The sequence below is a fragment of the Asparagus officinalis genome, chromosome 7 (assembly GCF_001876935.1).
Source record: "Asparagus officinalis chromosome 7, Aspof.V1, whole genome shotgun sequence".
NCBI lineage: Eukaryota > Viridiplantae > Streptophyta > Magnoliopsida > Asparagales > Asparagaceae > Asparagus > Asparagus officinalis.
In genome coordinates, this window is record NC_033800.1 from 64223768 (window position 1) to 64240666 (window position 16899).

A 16899-nucleotide genomic window follows, 5' to 3' on the forward strand; every position below is an offset into this window, starting at 1 on the left:
ATTCTTCATAGAAGGCAACTGATCAAGCCACAAGTTCACTAAGCATCAGGCACTCCTCCTGGTATCTTCTTCAGTCTAGTTTTTTTGTTTTAAAAAAAGAAAACAGCTAGCCAATTGCAATGAATGCACTATGCTGTGAATTTCTTCCATTATTAGGGATTGCATTCAACCACATCAAGAACAACAATTTCATCAACAATCATTCAATCACCCCTATCCAAAATGCCATTTTATTTATTTATTTATTTATTTTTCAAAATTCACAATCTCTACTCTGCGCATCAAAACACGCAAAAACAAAAGATGCGATTCCCAACCAAAGGATTAAAGAAAAATAACCTTAAAAGCATGGCGAGCTTTGCATCCCATGAGCTGAAGCGTGCTCTGCAACAGCGATCGCGTGTACCGAAACGACGCCCTCTCCTTCCTCTCCTCGCCACCTCCACCTCCGTCGCCGTCCACGACCACGATGTAGAGAATCTTAGGCACCTCCGCCATCGCCTTCGCCAATCTCCAAACCCTAGAAAGTCAGGAATCGATCAAATTTACCGAAATTTAGAGCCAGAAGAAGAATTGAGAGGGCAATGCAGGTCCAAGGAGCGAACCTAAAGAGATCGGAGCCAGATTAGGGTTTTTGTTGGATCCGCCATTTTCAAGAGCTGCTTCCTCCAACACGAACTCCTCATTCTCCTGCAACGATTTCCACGCATCGCCACGATCCAAGCTCCATCTGTCGCCGCTGCTTCTTATAAAAGTAGCAGTCGGGTCCTGTTGGGGAGAGGGGGTTCAGAGATCGAGGTGGCACGTGGCGGGTTTTGATTGGTTTTTAGGGAGTTTGGTGTTCGGAAGTTGTAGCGAAAGGGAGGCTAGGTTTTAAGGAAGGAGAAGACCGTGTTTACCGGTTTAACAGTTTCGTAAGTGACGCGGTCTTCCGCGGTTAGGGACAAATTTGTAATTACTCTTATATTGAGAATTATTACGTTCTACAGGGTTTTTGCCTAAAAACATCTAAATATATTTTATTTTCATCTGTATACATTTGCTATCCCCTAGATTCTTTTACAATTGGATTTCCGTATTCCTTCTCATTTTACACCGCCAAAGTCATAGGTGTGAATTAGCAAATATGCTGATTTGGGAGATAATAAATCTATAAATATGGTACATTTGAGGGATATTAGACATAAAACTTTTTTTTTGGGAGAGAGATGGGGTATTTTTGTCATTTTACTGCTTTGCACTTCTAAAATTGAATGTGTTGATTGAAAAAGTATTTTGACTAAATATCAAATGAATAGAGGTAAAAATTAAGACCCCGATGACCCCAAATAGGGGACCCAAGCGGGGGGACAGGTGAGTTGTCCCCCTCCGGTTGGATGATGCATTATTCATGAGCAGTGCATCATCCACATGTCCCCCCTTGGGTCCTCTATTTGGGGTCCCTGTAGAAGCACCCTAGAGGTAAATTAGTAAATATTTAAATTTTAAGGTTAAGTTTTGTTGCAGATGTGATAGATTTGGAGTATATAATGCTAAAGACCAAAAAGAGAAATGATCGCTTCCAAGAAGGGACATAAAGATTTTGTAATGGGTCCTAATTTGCTAATATTTTAAGATGCCCTACTGGACTCATATGTTTATGAACTTATGCCATCCTGTTGGATCGTATTCTTTGTCATTATACAACAAACCAAACAGTCACGCTTTAGTAACCACCATGACCATCCCTCAATGGCTCTTCAATTTTAATATTTCTTTTAATGCTTTTCTAAACGCGCCGAGTCCTTTAGATATCCGGTACCCGGAGGGTCCAATAACATAAAAATTATTTAATCCTGTGTTTGATGCGAATCAATAGATTCTAGTTAAGGCATACATACATACACATGTATAATTTAATATTGGTAGCGAGATTCGTATTATTTTCTTTGTTGTGAAGGACGGGACACGAGTGTAAAATATATTCTATTTCTCACATTTAAGCTCATAAAATTTGTTAACATTTTCGGCACAAGTTCGGGTCCACACACACGGCTACTATTCTCGCTTGATAACGTTTTACACAAATATATCACCTTCATTTTTTTTTTTTTTTTTAAGTATTCAAATGTCACATAAGAAGATAGTCATTATTCCAGGACTTTGAATGAGCAAAAAGCAGAAAGAACAAGATGCGAAGTCTTCGGTTCGAAGTCTCGTGCTGGATTCTCTTGAGTAAAATGGTGAAACATTTTCCTACTCCATTCGACAAGTTAGAGATTTATTGACTTTTACAAGCCGTTGGAGAAGCCAAAGGGCATTGAGAAAGAGGTCTGAAAATGTGTTCGTGTAGGCACGAAAGTCGAATTGCATGGGGGGGAAATATTGCATGAAGGAATATATGTGATACATTTGAACATCTAGAACTTCATATATTCAACTCCAAAATATCTCCTTCGTGTATAATCCTTTGTTCTTATTTACTAACCAAAGGGCCTGTAACGAAAATTTCAACCCGATGACGACGCCAAGCTGAACAAATAGACAAAATCTAGACCACAAAGTTGTAAGAGTTGATCAAGACTCGTTAGAGAATAGAACCAACAGGGAGTGACGGTCACAACAACTGCAGCGTGAAATTCTTTCATGAGAAGAATTTCATGAAGAGTTGAAGCCAATTTCACACGGCAACAAAATAGAGTAGAAGGAAGCATGGACAGATTCAAGGCCTCTCATGAGAACGCGCAGTGAAAAAGGCCACCGAAAACGTAAATTTACACGAAACCAACAGGGTGAAACTAACAGGGTTAGTTGAAGGTAGACCGCCTGAGTGATTTTTTTTTTTCCTTTTTATCCTCGAGAACTCTATTTTGCAAAACAAAGACAATTCTCTCTTCCTCTGAGCGTAAAAGAAAAAAAAAATCAATCAAGGAGCCTAGCTGCAACAATTGAACTATAGAGGGTCTATCCACAATCGGGGCGATAGTACAAAGTCTTATCTATAATCAACCAAACATAATAACAGTTACCAGTCCGAATCCACGTAACCTTTAACAGTAGAAAACAGTGACCACATTTTAAAACAAGAAGCTGCTAAGATTGGCCGCTTTCAGTCATCTCACTCACAAATTTGGAGCTACAATTACTTCAGAAGTCTCTCTAACTTTAACCGTATCCAACCTATCAATTTCAAAACTACGGCAGCAATCACAAAAGATTTAATAAACACTTAAATGGCAAGCTGCCCTGGTGCTGGTTCTGCCACCGGAGCCTTTGGCTTGGGCTTCTCTACAACGATAGCTTGCGTAGTTAGAACCATTCCAGCCACTGATGCAGCATTCTGAAGTGCACACCTTGTGACCTTTGCAGGATCGATGACACCAGCTTCGACGAGGTTCTCATACTTGTCGCTCATCGCGTTGTACCCAACTTCCCACTCGCTGTCCTTGACTTTTTCGACGACCACCTCTCCTTCGACTCCCGCATTGCGAGCAATCAAGGATGCAGGTGAAACCAGTGCCTGTCCAGTTTATAACAGTTCAATGAATATACACACGGATAATGAAAAATCAAAATCGACGCAGATTCCAGCTTCATATTCCGTCTCAATATGTACTTATGTCCTCTAATTAAACCTACATGGCCAACAAACAACAATTCATGCCGCATAACTCAATAATCTGAAAAAGAAAATCTCCCATGAAAGAAAGATTTAGAAGTGATTCAAGTGAATCAATCGAAAGGACATCAGAGGATTAATTAACAACCAAATAAAGGGGTACGTGTTGAGATGGTACAGGCATGTGCAAAGAATCCAAACAAGTGCACATGCAGCAAGAGGTGATATGACATGCATCGAGTCCTAAAGGCAGAAAATGAAACAAATGGACGGAAGCAGTCAGTGGAAAATGTGATATATAGTTACTTTAACAAACCCTACAGAGCTAAATGAAGACAAGGGTTTACCTACCTAAGCCCAAACATTTGACGAAAGGCTTTCCCATTGTTCTTGCTGTTGTGTAATATATCAAAATCAATAAAATATCTAATGTAAGTACAAAGGTACGGGAAATGAAAAAGTGCATTCAAGCGTCCATAATCACCTTTGGCAAATTCAGAATCTTACATAATCTATCATAAAAAAGAGGTGCCTTCAAGTGACAACTAAATAAAGAGGGACATCATGAGCGCATTCAAGCGTCCATAGTTATTATTATTTTTCCAGATTCAAAACAAAAACTAACATACCTAATCTTTTGCTAGCACTACTCATGACCAATCCTATTCTACTTACACATCGATCTATATAACAAGATTGATTACTCATCCACATTTACAGGTAACTTTAAGAAGGTCAGAGTTCAGACCGAACTATTAAAATAATCCTTCTGGCACATAGCACTCAACTGGTGAGTCAGGTATTCAACCAAATAATACTTCTCAATCTACCCCTTGACATGGAATTCTTCAGACTGCAAGATAAAATCTGCCAACTATGTGCTAGCTCTAAGGTTTTTAAAGACAGGAATTGAAGCTTCACCTATGGCTTTTGCAGAAAAATAACCTATTTTTAAACTATTAATTTACCTTTTGGATAATGTCAGCACCAAGACGCTCATCAGCATCATCAAGCTTGTCCTTTATAGCAGCAACACAAGCAGAGAGGTGTACATAGGCAGCGCCACCACCAGGTACAATGCCTTCTTCTATAGCTGCAAAAGTTGCATTCTTAGCATCTTCAATGCGCAGCTTGCGGTCCTCCAGTTCTGTCTCAGTTGCAGCACCAACCTTTATGACTGCCACACCACCAGAAAGCTTGGCAATTCTCTCTGCAAGCTTCTCAGAATCATAAACAGAGTCAGTCTCTGCAAGCTCTTTCTTAATTTGAGCAATTCTGGCCTGAATCTCATCCTTGGTTGCTGCATCTGCTATGATGGTCGTCGAGGTCTGAGCGATGGTGATTTTTCTTGCTGTTCCAAGCTGCTCCACTGACGCATTTTCTATCAGCAAACCTAGATCTTTAGCTTGGAATTCAGCTCCTGCGTATAATAAAAAAAGAAGTGCTGCTCAGGAATTTGGCTATCAGAAAAAGAATTTGCCAGCACAAGTTATTTTTGATGCACGGAACATCAAACCAACTAAATGGCTTGCAACAGTATAACATAAAAATCACTTGCATCAGACCAGTAATTTCATGATGTTAGAAGTAATTAAGGAGATAAGTGATATTGCAAAATATATTAGAAGTATATGTTAGAGATATGGTGATTGAGATTTGAGAGATATTAGGAATTTGATTAGGAGAATAATTATGATTGAGCAATTGAATTTAGCCCCACCTTGCCTACACACAAAAACCTTTGCTATTGCCTACACAAAAACCTTTGTTATTGTATCCCTATATAATGGGGAGTAGTTGTAGTTTTTGATGAATGAATGAGAATCTTCGATATACTATTGTCTAACATAATATGAGAGTCATGATTCACAAAATAAAGTTTTAATAGCCTATTCCTCAAACCCTAGCCCCTCCACCCCTCAAATCCTAAACCCTCTTACCTTCCTCCCCTTAAGTTGTCTTTCCTTCAGGCAGCTAGCACCTCCTCAAGCTGCCATAGGCCCACCGCCTCATCAGGTCACTGCCGCCCCCCGACTACTACCGTCGTCGAGTCACTGTCGTCTCATTTCTCTTGCTATAGGGTGGATTTGGTATGATTCTTCGATTGTCTTTAACTTTGATGAATTAGTCTTTAACTTTGATGAATTAGTTTTGAAGTTAGTAGTGTTAAATGTTTTTGGTTGGCGTCGTCAATGTTGGAGTTTGGAATTGTTCTCTAGTAGTTGTTTTGGTTGTTTGATAATGGTAGGATGGTGCTAGGAGTTTGGTTCGGTTTGTAAGGGAGCTAGGGTGGTGCTGGCATTTGTTTTTTGGTTGGAGGGCAGCAAGAAAGCTGCTTGCATCTTTGTTCTAAAATTCTTGGCCAGAAACATCTGCGATAGGAAGCTGTCCTCTAGTAATTATATGCTCATATCTTTGTTCTAGAAAGATTTGCTCATATCTTTTATTTGGAATACTTGGTCAGAATACTTCTACATCATATTTTTCCTAAATCACCTCAGAAGGAAGCAGAGGAGAAATCAGTATTGGCTGCACAACAGAGAGACAACAATGATTATTATAGTGTTCGTGGAGGAAGATCTAGGAATACTCGTGGCAATGGTCGCTTTGGAGGTCGTGGTTCTAGATATAATAGATATAAAAATCAGGAGGAGATGATGTGTCACTATCGCAAGGAGTATGGACATATCAAGTATTCAAGTCCGACGTTGAACAACAAGGCATCAAGATCAATTCATATGAATTCTGCATCATCATCAGTCTCAAGAGGAGATCAGGTCAAGGATGAGACTTTTCTTGAGTCGCAGTAAGGTTGCTCGAAGTTCGGATTTGCTTGGAAGTGTAGTTTAAGTTTGCTTTGGTGAAGATTGTTCTTTGAAGATCAGTTTGGTGAAGATCATTTGGAGACCAGTTCAGTAAAGGTTGTTTTGTTAGCTTTGTTTGGATATGGTCAATTTGTTCTGTAGGTTTGTTTGGTGCATCCATGTAGTGGAGTTAAATGAAGGTCGTTTGGAGAATGGTTCAATAAGGATTGTTTTGTTAGATTGTTCGTATATGTTTAGTTTGTTCGTTTAGTTTGTTTGGTGGATCCATGGACCGAAATATTTGTTTATTTGATTCGTGAAGAGGGTTATTTATTTGATCCGTGGAGTGGATTGTTTGTGGGTTGATCCATAGAAATGGTCGTTTGTTCGATTGATCCGTGGTGAGGAATATTTGTTTGGTTGATCCACGGAGAGGATTGTTTGTTTGATTGACCCGTCAAGAAGATCATTTAGTTGGTCACTAGTAATGATCATTTGTTTGGTGGATCCTTGGAAATGATCATTTGCTTGGTTGATTCCAAAAGAGAATCGCTTACTTGGTAGGTTTGGTGGTCACTGAAGAGGATCAAGATGTTGCATCTGATGATTGTTTAGTAGAGGTAATCTCGTGATGGTGGATATTCAAGTGGAAGATAGTTAAAGACCTACTGCTAAGAAAAAATGTCACATGCAAAGGATTTCAAGCCTTTGAATCTTGTCAAAGTTCGGAGTAAGCGTGTTTAATCTATAACAAGCTAGACATGTATGTTATACATGAGCTAGGTTGAGACGAGTTAGAAATAATTAAGGAGATGAGTAATATCAAGCAAAATATATTAGGACTATATGTTAGAGACATAGTGATTGAGATTTCAGAGATATTAGAAATGTGATTATGAGAAAGAGAATTTTTGAAAGAGACCCAATTTGATAAATATCTAGCAAAAACGACTGTTTTGCTAAATATTTAGCAAAATCAACCTCTTTTTTGCCAGCTCACCAAAACTGGCAAAAAAAAGATCGATTTTGCAAAATATGAATTTCAAAACAAACAGGACTATTAGTCCCGTGTGTTGAATGGTCGCTAATCACTAACTAAACAAGAGTCAGAAAACCCATGGGACTAATAGTCCCGTTATTTTCTGCACAGTAACAGAAAACCCCCCACTGTCCCTCCATCATCACCACCATCTCCTTCTTCTCCTCCTCTATGAATTACCCTATTCAACCCCCTCCCCAATCTAGAGGTCACCCTCCCTCCTTCCCTGTTCCTCGCTAACGCCTCGACCGGCATGCTATCGCCTTGGTCTCTCTCGCCCCCCCTCCCCCGCCTACTGCTCTCTCCATCCTCCATTTCCATATAGCTCCCTATGCTGGCCCCTCTTTATTCCTAACTTCCTCCCCCTTCGCCCTGTCCCTTCGGTTCAGACATCGCCACAAACGCCTGAGCCCCGCCCCGCAGCGTATGGACCAAGGAATCCACGGCCCGAGCTGTGTACGGCGTAGGAGCTGCAGCAGACAGTACGACTGCCGAGCAGACATACAGCGGCGACGAGGGTGAGGGGTCTCGACCAGTCGAGAGATGCCGACGGACTTTCACCCAAGCCCACGTTCGAGGCTGGCGAAGGCAAGGGAGCGGTTCATAGATATGCCCCCCGACGGACAAGTCCTAGCGGTGATGTTTGGCGAATCGGCAGATGTGTGTTGTTGGGCCGTTCCGTACCAAAGAGTGAGATGGGGGTCGCCCCGCGGTGCCCGTTGTCGACTGGCGGTAGCACGAGGGCACTACGTACGAGCGAGCGCCTGGCGACTACGACGCTCGGGCTGATGAGTCTCGAGCAGCTGGCAACTACGGCGCTTGGGCTGATGAGCCAAGGCTGGCGACGACAGCGGCGATTTGAGGGTTCAATGTCGGCCGGTGCTCCAAATCCATTATCCTATTCAACCCCCTCCCTGGTCTAGCCGAGGCCGGAAACCTAGGGGCTTGGCTATCATTGTGGAAGGGATTCACGTAAGCCTACCTCCGGTAAGTCTACTTCCGCAACCAGCTCCTGTAATGGTTCAGCTTGGATAGGGAAGGACAAGGAGGTGTCGAAGGCAGAGGTTATCAGCTCAAGTGACAAATGAACCCATGAGACTACTAGTCTTGTGGATTTTCCGAGTCTTATTTAGGCCGCAATTAGCGATCACTAAACACACGGGACTAGTAGTCTCGTGTTTTTTGAAATCCATACTTTGTAAAATCAACTTCTTTTCAGCCGGTCATGATGAGCTGGTCAAAAAGAGGTTGATTTTGCTAAATATTTAGCAAAATAGTCGATTTTGTTAAATATTTAGCAAAATAGTCGATTTTACTAAATATTTAGCAAAAAATACCTATTTCAAAAAATTCTCCCAATGAGAATAATTGTGATTAGGCAATTGAGTTTAGTCTCATGTTATCTACACAAAAAACCTTTGCTATTGTATCCCTATGAAAGGAGCGATTGTATTTTTTTATTTAATGAATGAGAATCTACGATATTCTATTGTTTAACGATGATCAAGCCAATCTAAGCTAGTGTACATTAACCAAGACTTGAAAAGTTAAAAGCTATGTTGATTGAGATTTGAGAGTATTAGAGATATAATTATAAGAATAATTATGATCAGGCAATTGAGCTTAGTCCCATATTGCCTACACAAAAAAATAACCTTTGCTATTGTATCCCTATAAAGAGGAGTGGTTGAGGTTTTTTATGAATGAATGAGAACGATATTCTATTTTTAACAATGATCAAGCCAATCTACGTGGGTACAACACATTTAGCCAAGATTTGAAAAGTTAAGACACTAAAAGTTTAGCAACCAATATGTTGCAGCAGCAGCAACAACAGAACTAAGAAGCCATTTACCACAAATCTTAGCAGTCTTCTACATGAATGCTTAAACACTCCAGCTATCTCTTCTGTTAAATTGGCATTTACCTTTTAGCCTCACTAGTCTAGTGTTTGCTTACGCATATCCCATTGTTCAAGGACTGGAAACATGATATCCTATCACACTTAGCAGATATGGTACAATAAGGATATTAAATGATGACGAAAATCTACAACCATTTTTAGTCAATATAAAAATGAGAACTTAGATGATATGGACATATCATAACGTTCCTAAGATTAGAAAATGCATATGGATATTTGATTAGCAAATTATTCATGGATTTTCATGTCACCAACCCTATATATCTTTCCATAAATCATCCATGTAGATAGTTGTTTCTAGTATAAAAACAAAATTAATATCTTCTAACAGCCATCACTCTTTTAGATTGTTCAGTTACTCTTGCCAGTCGTTCTGTTTCATAGATTAAAATGTCCCTTTTCATTCTTACTAGTATCAGTTACAAAGGTTGGTCTACTCCATAATTAATCCACACTCCCCTCACACTTACAGACTTCAATACAAATACCTACCAAGGTTGCTCAATTACTCTTCAGATACTCAACTCCTATAGCTTTCCAGTTCCCAGTTTTTCATTTCCTTCTAAAGAAGGCTCTACTTTATTAGTTTATTAAGTGTAATCTTCCAACAATGTAATCTTCCAACAATGCATACAGTTTTTAACATGAATTGAACCATCTATTGCCCACCTTCCACACTCCAACAATGCATACAGTTTTTCAATTCCTTCTAAAGCAGGCTATACTTTATTAGTTTATTAAGTGTAATCTTCCATCAATGTAATCTTCCAACAATGCACAGTTTTTAACATGAATTGAACCATCAATTGCCCACCTTCCACACTCCAAACGAATCTCATCAAACTGTCCCTTCTCCTTCGACTTTGTTGGAAAAAAATGAAAATATTGGGAATAGTTAAATCAATTTTCAAGCAGATCACTTTTTAGGAATTGAGAAACCTTGGAGTTCAATAACATGACATTATGATTGCATAATCATAGTGAAAAACGGCACTTCCCCAATATGTGGGGTAAAAGTGGTGTTGGACGTAATGAATAATACATCATTAGATGCAAGCTAGAAACCATGCACATATTGCGACATAAATTGAACAAATAGTAAATTTGAACATTGAATAGTAGTACAAAAACGTGAGATCAAGAAAAGGGTACAAGGTGAGAGTTCCAAGATTGTTGAGATCAAGAAAAGGACGCAAGGTGAGAGCTTCAAATAAAGTCTATATACAATTTGGAAAACAAAAATAAGCAGAACAAATAACCTACTAAGAACTCAGAAATATAATGAAAACCGGCAAGTTAAACAAATTATGGTACAATGGATATGTGAAATTTGCTAACCAGTTTAGAAACATTTCTCTGCATGAAATCAGTTTAGAAATTGCACTAATAAAACTTTACCTGTCACGATAGCAATATCTTGGAGAAGAGCCTTTCTTCTCTCACCAAAACCAGGCGCCTTAATTGCAGCAACATTAAGAATGCCTCGCAATTTGTTGACAACAAGGGTGGCCAATGCCTCCCCAGTCACATCCTCGGCAATAATTAACAGCGGAGCTCGCAACTGTGTGGTCTTTTCCAGCAAAGGAATAATTTCCTTTATTGATGAAATCTTCTGATCAGTCACGAGAACTTTGGCATTTTCAAATTCGACAACCAACTTTTCAGGGTTGGTAACAAATTGAGGGGAGATATAACCTCGGTCAATCTGCAAAGAGTTCCCAAAGAGAGAGTAAATCGTTATATATTCATAGCATCAAACAATGGGGTATTAACGTGAGTAGATCCATGTTTTAAATGGCACAAACCTCCATTCCCTCCTCAACATCAACAGTTGTCTCAAATGATGATGACGACTCAATAGACAAAACACCATCAGGACCAACTTTATCAATAGCATCGGCGATCATCTCACCCACAAACTCATCATTACCAGCTGAGATAGTAGCAATAGCTACAAAAAGGAAAGGATAGTTAAGTATTACTATATTTAAGTATTATTGTAAGCTACTGATAAGAATTTAAAAAGACATGAAAGAAAAATCATTATTACTAAAGATACAGACGGTTTAAGTGAAATGAACTTGCAAAATGTAATAAAATACCTTTGATATCACCACGACCCTTCACAGGTCGTGCTTTCTTTTCAAGCTCTTCCACTAGGCCCTGAACAGTTTTATCAATCCCCTTTTTTATGTTAACAGGGTTCGCACCAGAGGTAACATTTAGGAGTCCCAGCTTGATAATTTCACGGGCAAGAACTGATGCAGTAGTAGTGCCATCACCAGCAGAATCATTGGTCTTACTAGCAACCTTTAACAAATATAAGAAAAAGATCATCAGCTGCTGAAATCTGAGCATAATTGCTACAGTGACTAAATCACCAGTAGAAACATATCCAATCTAATACCCAAGGAACATAATAATGTAATGATTTGCAAAGCAACAGCCGACCTCTCTTATCAAAGCAGCACCCGCGTTCTCCATAGGGTCAGCAAGTTCAATAGCCCGAGCAATAGTGACACCATCATTCACCACTTTAGGGTTCCCAAACTCATCCAAGACAACATTCCTCCCTTCAAAAGTTGATAGACACCAGCATGAGTTTCAATTTATAATTCAATGAATCAATTGTTGTAGCCAACCATGAAACAATAGTCTATAGTACTTCTCAGAAAGTACATAGAAAACTTTTTGAGCAACAGCTAGGTGCATCAATCAAACAAAAATATCTTCACATCCAGGCAATCATTCACAAAGCCAAAGTCTGGAAAGAATTTTGCTGATCGATGAAATTAGAGAGCCAACCAAAATTTTCTCACTATTATTGTAGGTGTTATGATTGCAAGAATCAGGATACTCATAGAAAATTAGGTTTCCTCTATTAAGTTGGTTGAGCCCTCAAGTTTCTCGGTCAGCTATTTCACATATTAATCCATAAGTGTGTCATATAAATTGAAGAAAAAAAACAACTTTGAAAACAGTTCAAGATCTAAACAAAAACTCGTCATTGATGTCCTCAATTTGCCCTCTATCATATGCTTCAGCAGTCTGGAAGATGTCCAAGGCTGAAGTAGTTCAATATAACGAACTCGCATCTCAAAAGAGAAACCGAGATTTTGTAGGCTTTCTGATCTATGTCAAGGAACACATACCGTCCCAGCAAGCACCACAGATTTTGATGGCATGAGAGATAATGAAAATGAGTTAGGTGACCCTATTCAATACATGTCATTTCGCCTATCTCCACAACACAGTCCTTATAAAGTTAAAAATAAATCACATTGTCCAAGATGTTAGCTAGCTTTCATACTAGACGGCATTCTATCTACAATACCCCTTCTAAATTCAGGAAGGCTAAAATATCTAAGTACACAGTGACGTGAAAGTAGGCCACAAAAAGGGTTGGCTCAACAACTATCAATTTCATTTCAAATAGTGATCATCTAGATAAAACACCAGCACTGAAAAAAGAGCTCTCCTTTGGACGATGAGAATAAAACGAAGCTTCTTGCCACCAATGCATCACTTTATTTGCACACCACAAAAGAAAACATGGCCGCCATCCTAGAAGATAAACTAGGAGGAAACACCTTTCTATACACAAACAAGTACCATTTTGAATGGTTTACTCCCCAATTGACTTCATCTCAAAAGATTTCAATCTTTTCCCCTAAGGGGCCGTTTGGTTGGCTTCCTAAAAACCAAGAAAATGAAATCGGTACAAGGAAACCAATAAAATAATATTTTTATCCATTTTCATCCCTAAAACTCACCCACAACATCCAATAAAATAATATTTTTATCCTCCAACTCATCTCATTTCATCTTATTTCTTACCTTTAAAAATAAACCAAACACAAGAAATGTGTCACATCATCCAACTCATCACATCTCATATTATCTCATTTTTAAAAATCACACACATCATCCAATAATATTGTGACAACTCATCTCATCTCATTAAACCTTCCTTTCCATCCATTTCCTCAAAAAAACAAGAAATTGATTTCCTTAAGTATGTATCACATCATCCAATAATATACATCCAACTCATCTCATCTCATCTATTTTCTTATTTTTAAAAATGAACCAAACACAAACAACCTCAAAACATCATCCAATAATATACCTCCAATTCATTTCCTTATTTTTTTTAACCAACCAAACAACCTCAAAACAAGTTTTTTTAAAAAATCACTCACATCATCCAATAATAAGGTGACAACTCATCTCATCTCATCTCCTATTCTATAGTTTTCTTCTTTTTTAAGCCAACCAAACAACCTCAAAACAATTATTATAGGAAATATGTTTCCTATTCTTTGATTTCCCTAATTTTTTTTCGAAAATAAATCATATATTCATAAATTGCCATAAAGAATCCACCAGGTTTTTCTCCACTCCGTTCCAAAGCCCATCTTTATCAAAACTGATACATGGATGTTTGGCAATCTACCCCATTTCTCCCAAATGTCGACCTTCTCGCCAGCAATCGACCATCACGGCCTAAAAAATTAGACTTCACTTAAAACCCTAAGGGCTTTGAAGATAAAAACGGTATACCTCTGGGCCCGAGAGTGACCCCGACGGCATCGGCGAGCTTGTCAACGCCGGCTTGGAGAGCAGACCTGGAGGCCTGATCGAACTTTATCTCCTTCGCCGACGCCCTAACCACCATCCTCCTGAAATTAGCACTGCCAGGCTTCTGTCTGCTGTTCTTCCTCAAAGCCCCCTGCCCGATCACAAAATTATCATCATCGAGTTATTACCTAAACAAAAACCGTTCAAGAGTTCAAGGAGAAGAAGGAGAACAGGGGGAAATCGAGAGACCTGACGAGGGGAGGCGAGGATGGAGGCGGTGGAGATCGCGTTGGGTGGGCCGCGCATTTCTCGGAAGGGATGGGGCTTTTTTTTTTATATCGGGAGGAAGATAATGAGATTTTGTTGAGGATAAGGGGAGGCTCGGGTATTTTAGGAGGGTTTTTGTAACGGAGGAAGGAGCGAGGGCGGAGTTTCCAGAAGTTTCCCTAATCTCGAACAGTCTCCTTTTGATTGATTTGAGAAACGAGAATTCGGCCCGGTTAGGGTTTGGATGTTGGTCCTTAGGGGTGCCAAACCGTATCCGTATCCGAGGAAATATCCATAACCGTATCCGTTAGGATACGAATATGGTTACTCAAATCTATAACCGATAGGATATGGTTACGGATATGATTTTATAGTGAAATATATGTATTCATATCCGAAAATATCCGAATACATATTGATCATAATCTTACGATAGTTTCGATTCTTAGATTATGGATTTGTGGTTAATTTTGATGATCAAGATGTCTAATCTTAGTTTTTCAATCATAATGAACATATTAACGAACTCTCTTTGCATCACATGACTATATTTTTCTGAATACTATCTAGTTTTCTCATATCCTTTTTGTATCCGCATGCATATCCGTTTATATATCCGTAACTGTATCCGATTTTGGCGGATATGGATATGAATTTTTTTTTACCGACGTATATCTGTATCTGTATCCGTATCCGAGATGGGTAAACGGATATGGATATAGTAAATACCATATCCGAGCCGTATCCGCTCCGTTAACACCCCTATTGGTCGGGCTATTTTTCGTCTTGCGCCAAATGGTAGGGTTGTTGACTCGAGTCAAGCGTGACCCCTGCTGGACTCATCAAGCTCATGTAGAGTCGGATTAAACTTTAATCATAGTCCTGTTAGCATCTAAACGGTACTCAGATTGGCTAAAGCTCTTGAGTTGATTCGTGGTGACCAAGTTAATGTGTTGATTGTTGGAAATAACACAGCAGATAATTGATTTCAGACTCAAGTAAGACCTTACTCAAGTAGTTCATGTTGCAGTTAACTCACGCAACAACCGCGTTAGCGTAAGAGCATCTCCAACAGCTTCTTTAAAATTTTCTCCAAAATGGGAAAACAAAAGTCATATTCTCCAACTAACTTTTATACCAACTCCAACAGCTTCCCCATTTTGAAGAATCCATTTTTTCCTCCAAAAATTTGGAGAATGCTGCAGATTTAGGGAAGCTTCCCCATTTTTTCTCCTTCATCCCTATTTTGGGGAATGAGATGGAGAATCTGTTGGGCCAAAAACCTAACTAAATTCCCCAAAAGTAAGAAATGGAGAAGCTGTTGGAGATGCTCTAAGAATCACAAGGCTGGAGGAGTTAAATTCACTCGTTGTGGATTATTACTGAACAACAGAGACAACTTCATGGGCCTCGCCTTCTCCAAGCCACGGATCAACTCCGATTCCATGCGAGAAATATTTCTATCATGGGTAAATAAATATATGGCAATAATAACGGCAAACATAAAATGGATATATTTAACGGATAATATTTGTATGCAGGCCGTTATAAAACACACTCCCCCGTGATAATCATTCAGAGAGAAAAAAAAACATACATTCTTTTCTGATTGGGCGCTGCTCAACTGTTCATCATTAACAAGCAAGCAGTAAGCAGCTATTACTTTGTTGCAAATATTATTCATTTGAAAGGAATTATTCAGCAGATTTTCTATGTTCTTACGCTGACTGCAAAATACAAGATGACATATGGGTATGAATTAACCAAAGGCGTTAATACTTGCGAGTCTATCTCAGGATCCGTGCATGGAGAAATGGCAATCCAGGAAGCCAGCAAGCCATGCAGAGATTGCCCATAAATACAATTTGATTTTGTCGGCGTCATGTTCATGCGATATAGATTATAACACTTGAAAGTCTATCAATGGGCGGCTCCCCTCATTTTATATCTAACAACAGAAATAATTGCTGCTATGTGAAATCTCCTCTGGGAAGTTAAAGCCATGCTCTGCGAGATCCTCCCCTAGAAATAACATGAGTTGAATAAGCAGCTGTATTACGTGCACAAAGCCAAACTCTAGTACTTGTTTCCAAAGTGCCACCACCTTTTCTTCTTCGTTTCCGAGGTTGGCATGTCTGGGGAAAAGAAGGAAAAAAGAAATCCCACTAAAAATCAAAACTCTTAAAAGAGGAGAATAAATCAGTCAAATGACAGTGATGGAAAACAAACTGGACGTGCCTCCTTCAGGGTAAATTGAGTTGTAGTGCACCTCAGCCCAAAAGCTCAAGAAAATAACTGCTTTTGAAATACAATTTGAATTACAATTCTCAAAGTACAATTTTTTGGATGCATGCATACATTTGAAATACAATTCTCAAAAGTATAATTCTTGGGACCTTGACAAACATACCTCGCTTGGACCTTTGTTCACTGGGCAGAATCTCAATGTAACAAGTATCCTTGAAAGATGTAATGACAAATATCTTAACACCATACTGCACATGATCAATCATGGAAAACATCAGTGAGCACACCATTTACACATTCAAGAGAAAGCACGACAAACTACCAAGGTAAGGAAAAAAAAAGCACTCTTAAGACCATGAAGCCAAGACTACAAATGTTGAAAGTAGATTTGAACACCAGACCTCTTACAAGAGCACAGGTCTTGCCACAACTATACATA

General features: G+C 39.1%; 3 protein-coding genes across 11 annotated transcripts in view; all 3 read right to left on the minus strand.

Annotated features, from left to right (window-relative positions):
* The window catches only part of LOC109848228 (P-loop NTPase domain-containing protein LPA1-like), a 6681-nt gene extending 5833 nt beyond the window's left edge, over nt 1-848 (minus strand). The window contains exons 1-2 of the mRNA XM_020417645.1: nt 606-848; nt 340-520 (exon numbers count right to left, since the gene is read on the minus strand). Coding sequence (XP_020273234.1) covers nt 340-498 — 159 coding nt within the window. The 5' untranslated portion in view covers nt 499-520; nt 606-848. The remainder of the gene's footprint in view (nt 1-339; nt 521-605) is intronic.
* LOC109850519 (ruBisCO large subunit-binding protein subunit alpha-like) lies at nt 2957-14388 on the minus strand. The gene is made up of 8 exons (XM_020420538.1): nt 14196-14388; nt 13929-14097; nt 11817-11938; nt 11468-11675; nt 11171-11316; nt 10764-11070; nt 4567-5018; nt 2957-3499 (listed from the first exon to the last, which is right to left on the minus strand). The coding sequence occupies exons 1-8, from the start codon at nt 14250-14252 to the stop codon at nt 3209-3211; spliced, it is 1752 nt and encodes a 583-aa protein (XP_020276127.1). The 5' UTR covers nt 14253-14388; the 3' UTR covers nt 2957-3208.
* The window catches only part of LOC109848225 (OTU domain-containing protein DDB_G0284757-like), a 9547-nt gene continuing 8406 nt past the window's right edge, over nt 15759-16899 (minus strand). For 6 of the 9 annotated variants that reach the window (XM_020417635.1, XM_020417634.1, XM_020417639.1 and 3 more), the window contains 3 exons: nt 16624-16708; nt 16443-16508; nt 15759-16348 (listed from right to left, as the gene is read on the minus strand). In XM_020417635.1, the coding sequence (XP_020273224.1) occupies nt 16290-16348; nt 16443-16508; nt 16624-16708 (210 nt within the window). In that variant the 3' untranslated portion in view covers nt 15759-16289. The remainder of the gene's footprint in view (nt 16349-16442; nt 16509-16623; nt 16709-16899) is intronic. The other 3 variants (XM_020417631.1, XM_020417633.1, XM_020417632.1) reach the window with 3 other exon arrangements.

Coding starts and splice junctions, on each gene's coding strand:
- LOC109850519 (XM_020420538.1), bottom strand. CDS start 14,252: ATGCGCGGCCCACCCAACGCGATCTCCACCGCCTCCATCCTCGCCTCC. Junction 11,317..11,467: donor GGGTCGTGGTGATATCAAAG/GTATTTTATTAC, acceptor TCCTTTTTGTAG/CTATTGCTACTATCTCAGCT. Junction 3,500..4,566: donor GTGCTGACATTATCCAAAAG/GTAAATTAATAG, acceptor TAAACTGGACAG/GCACTGGTTTCACCTGCATC.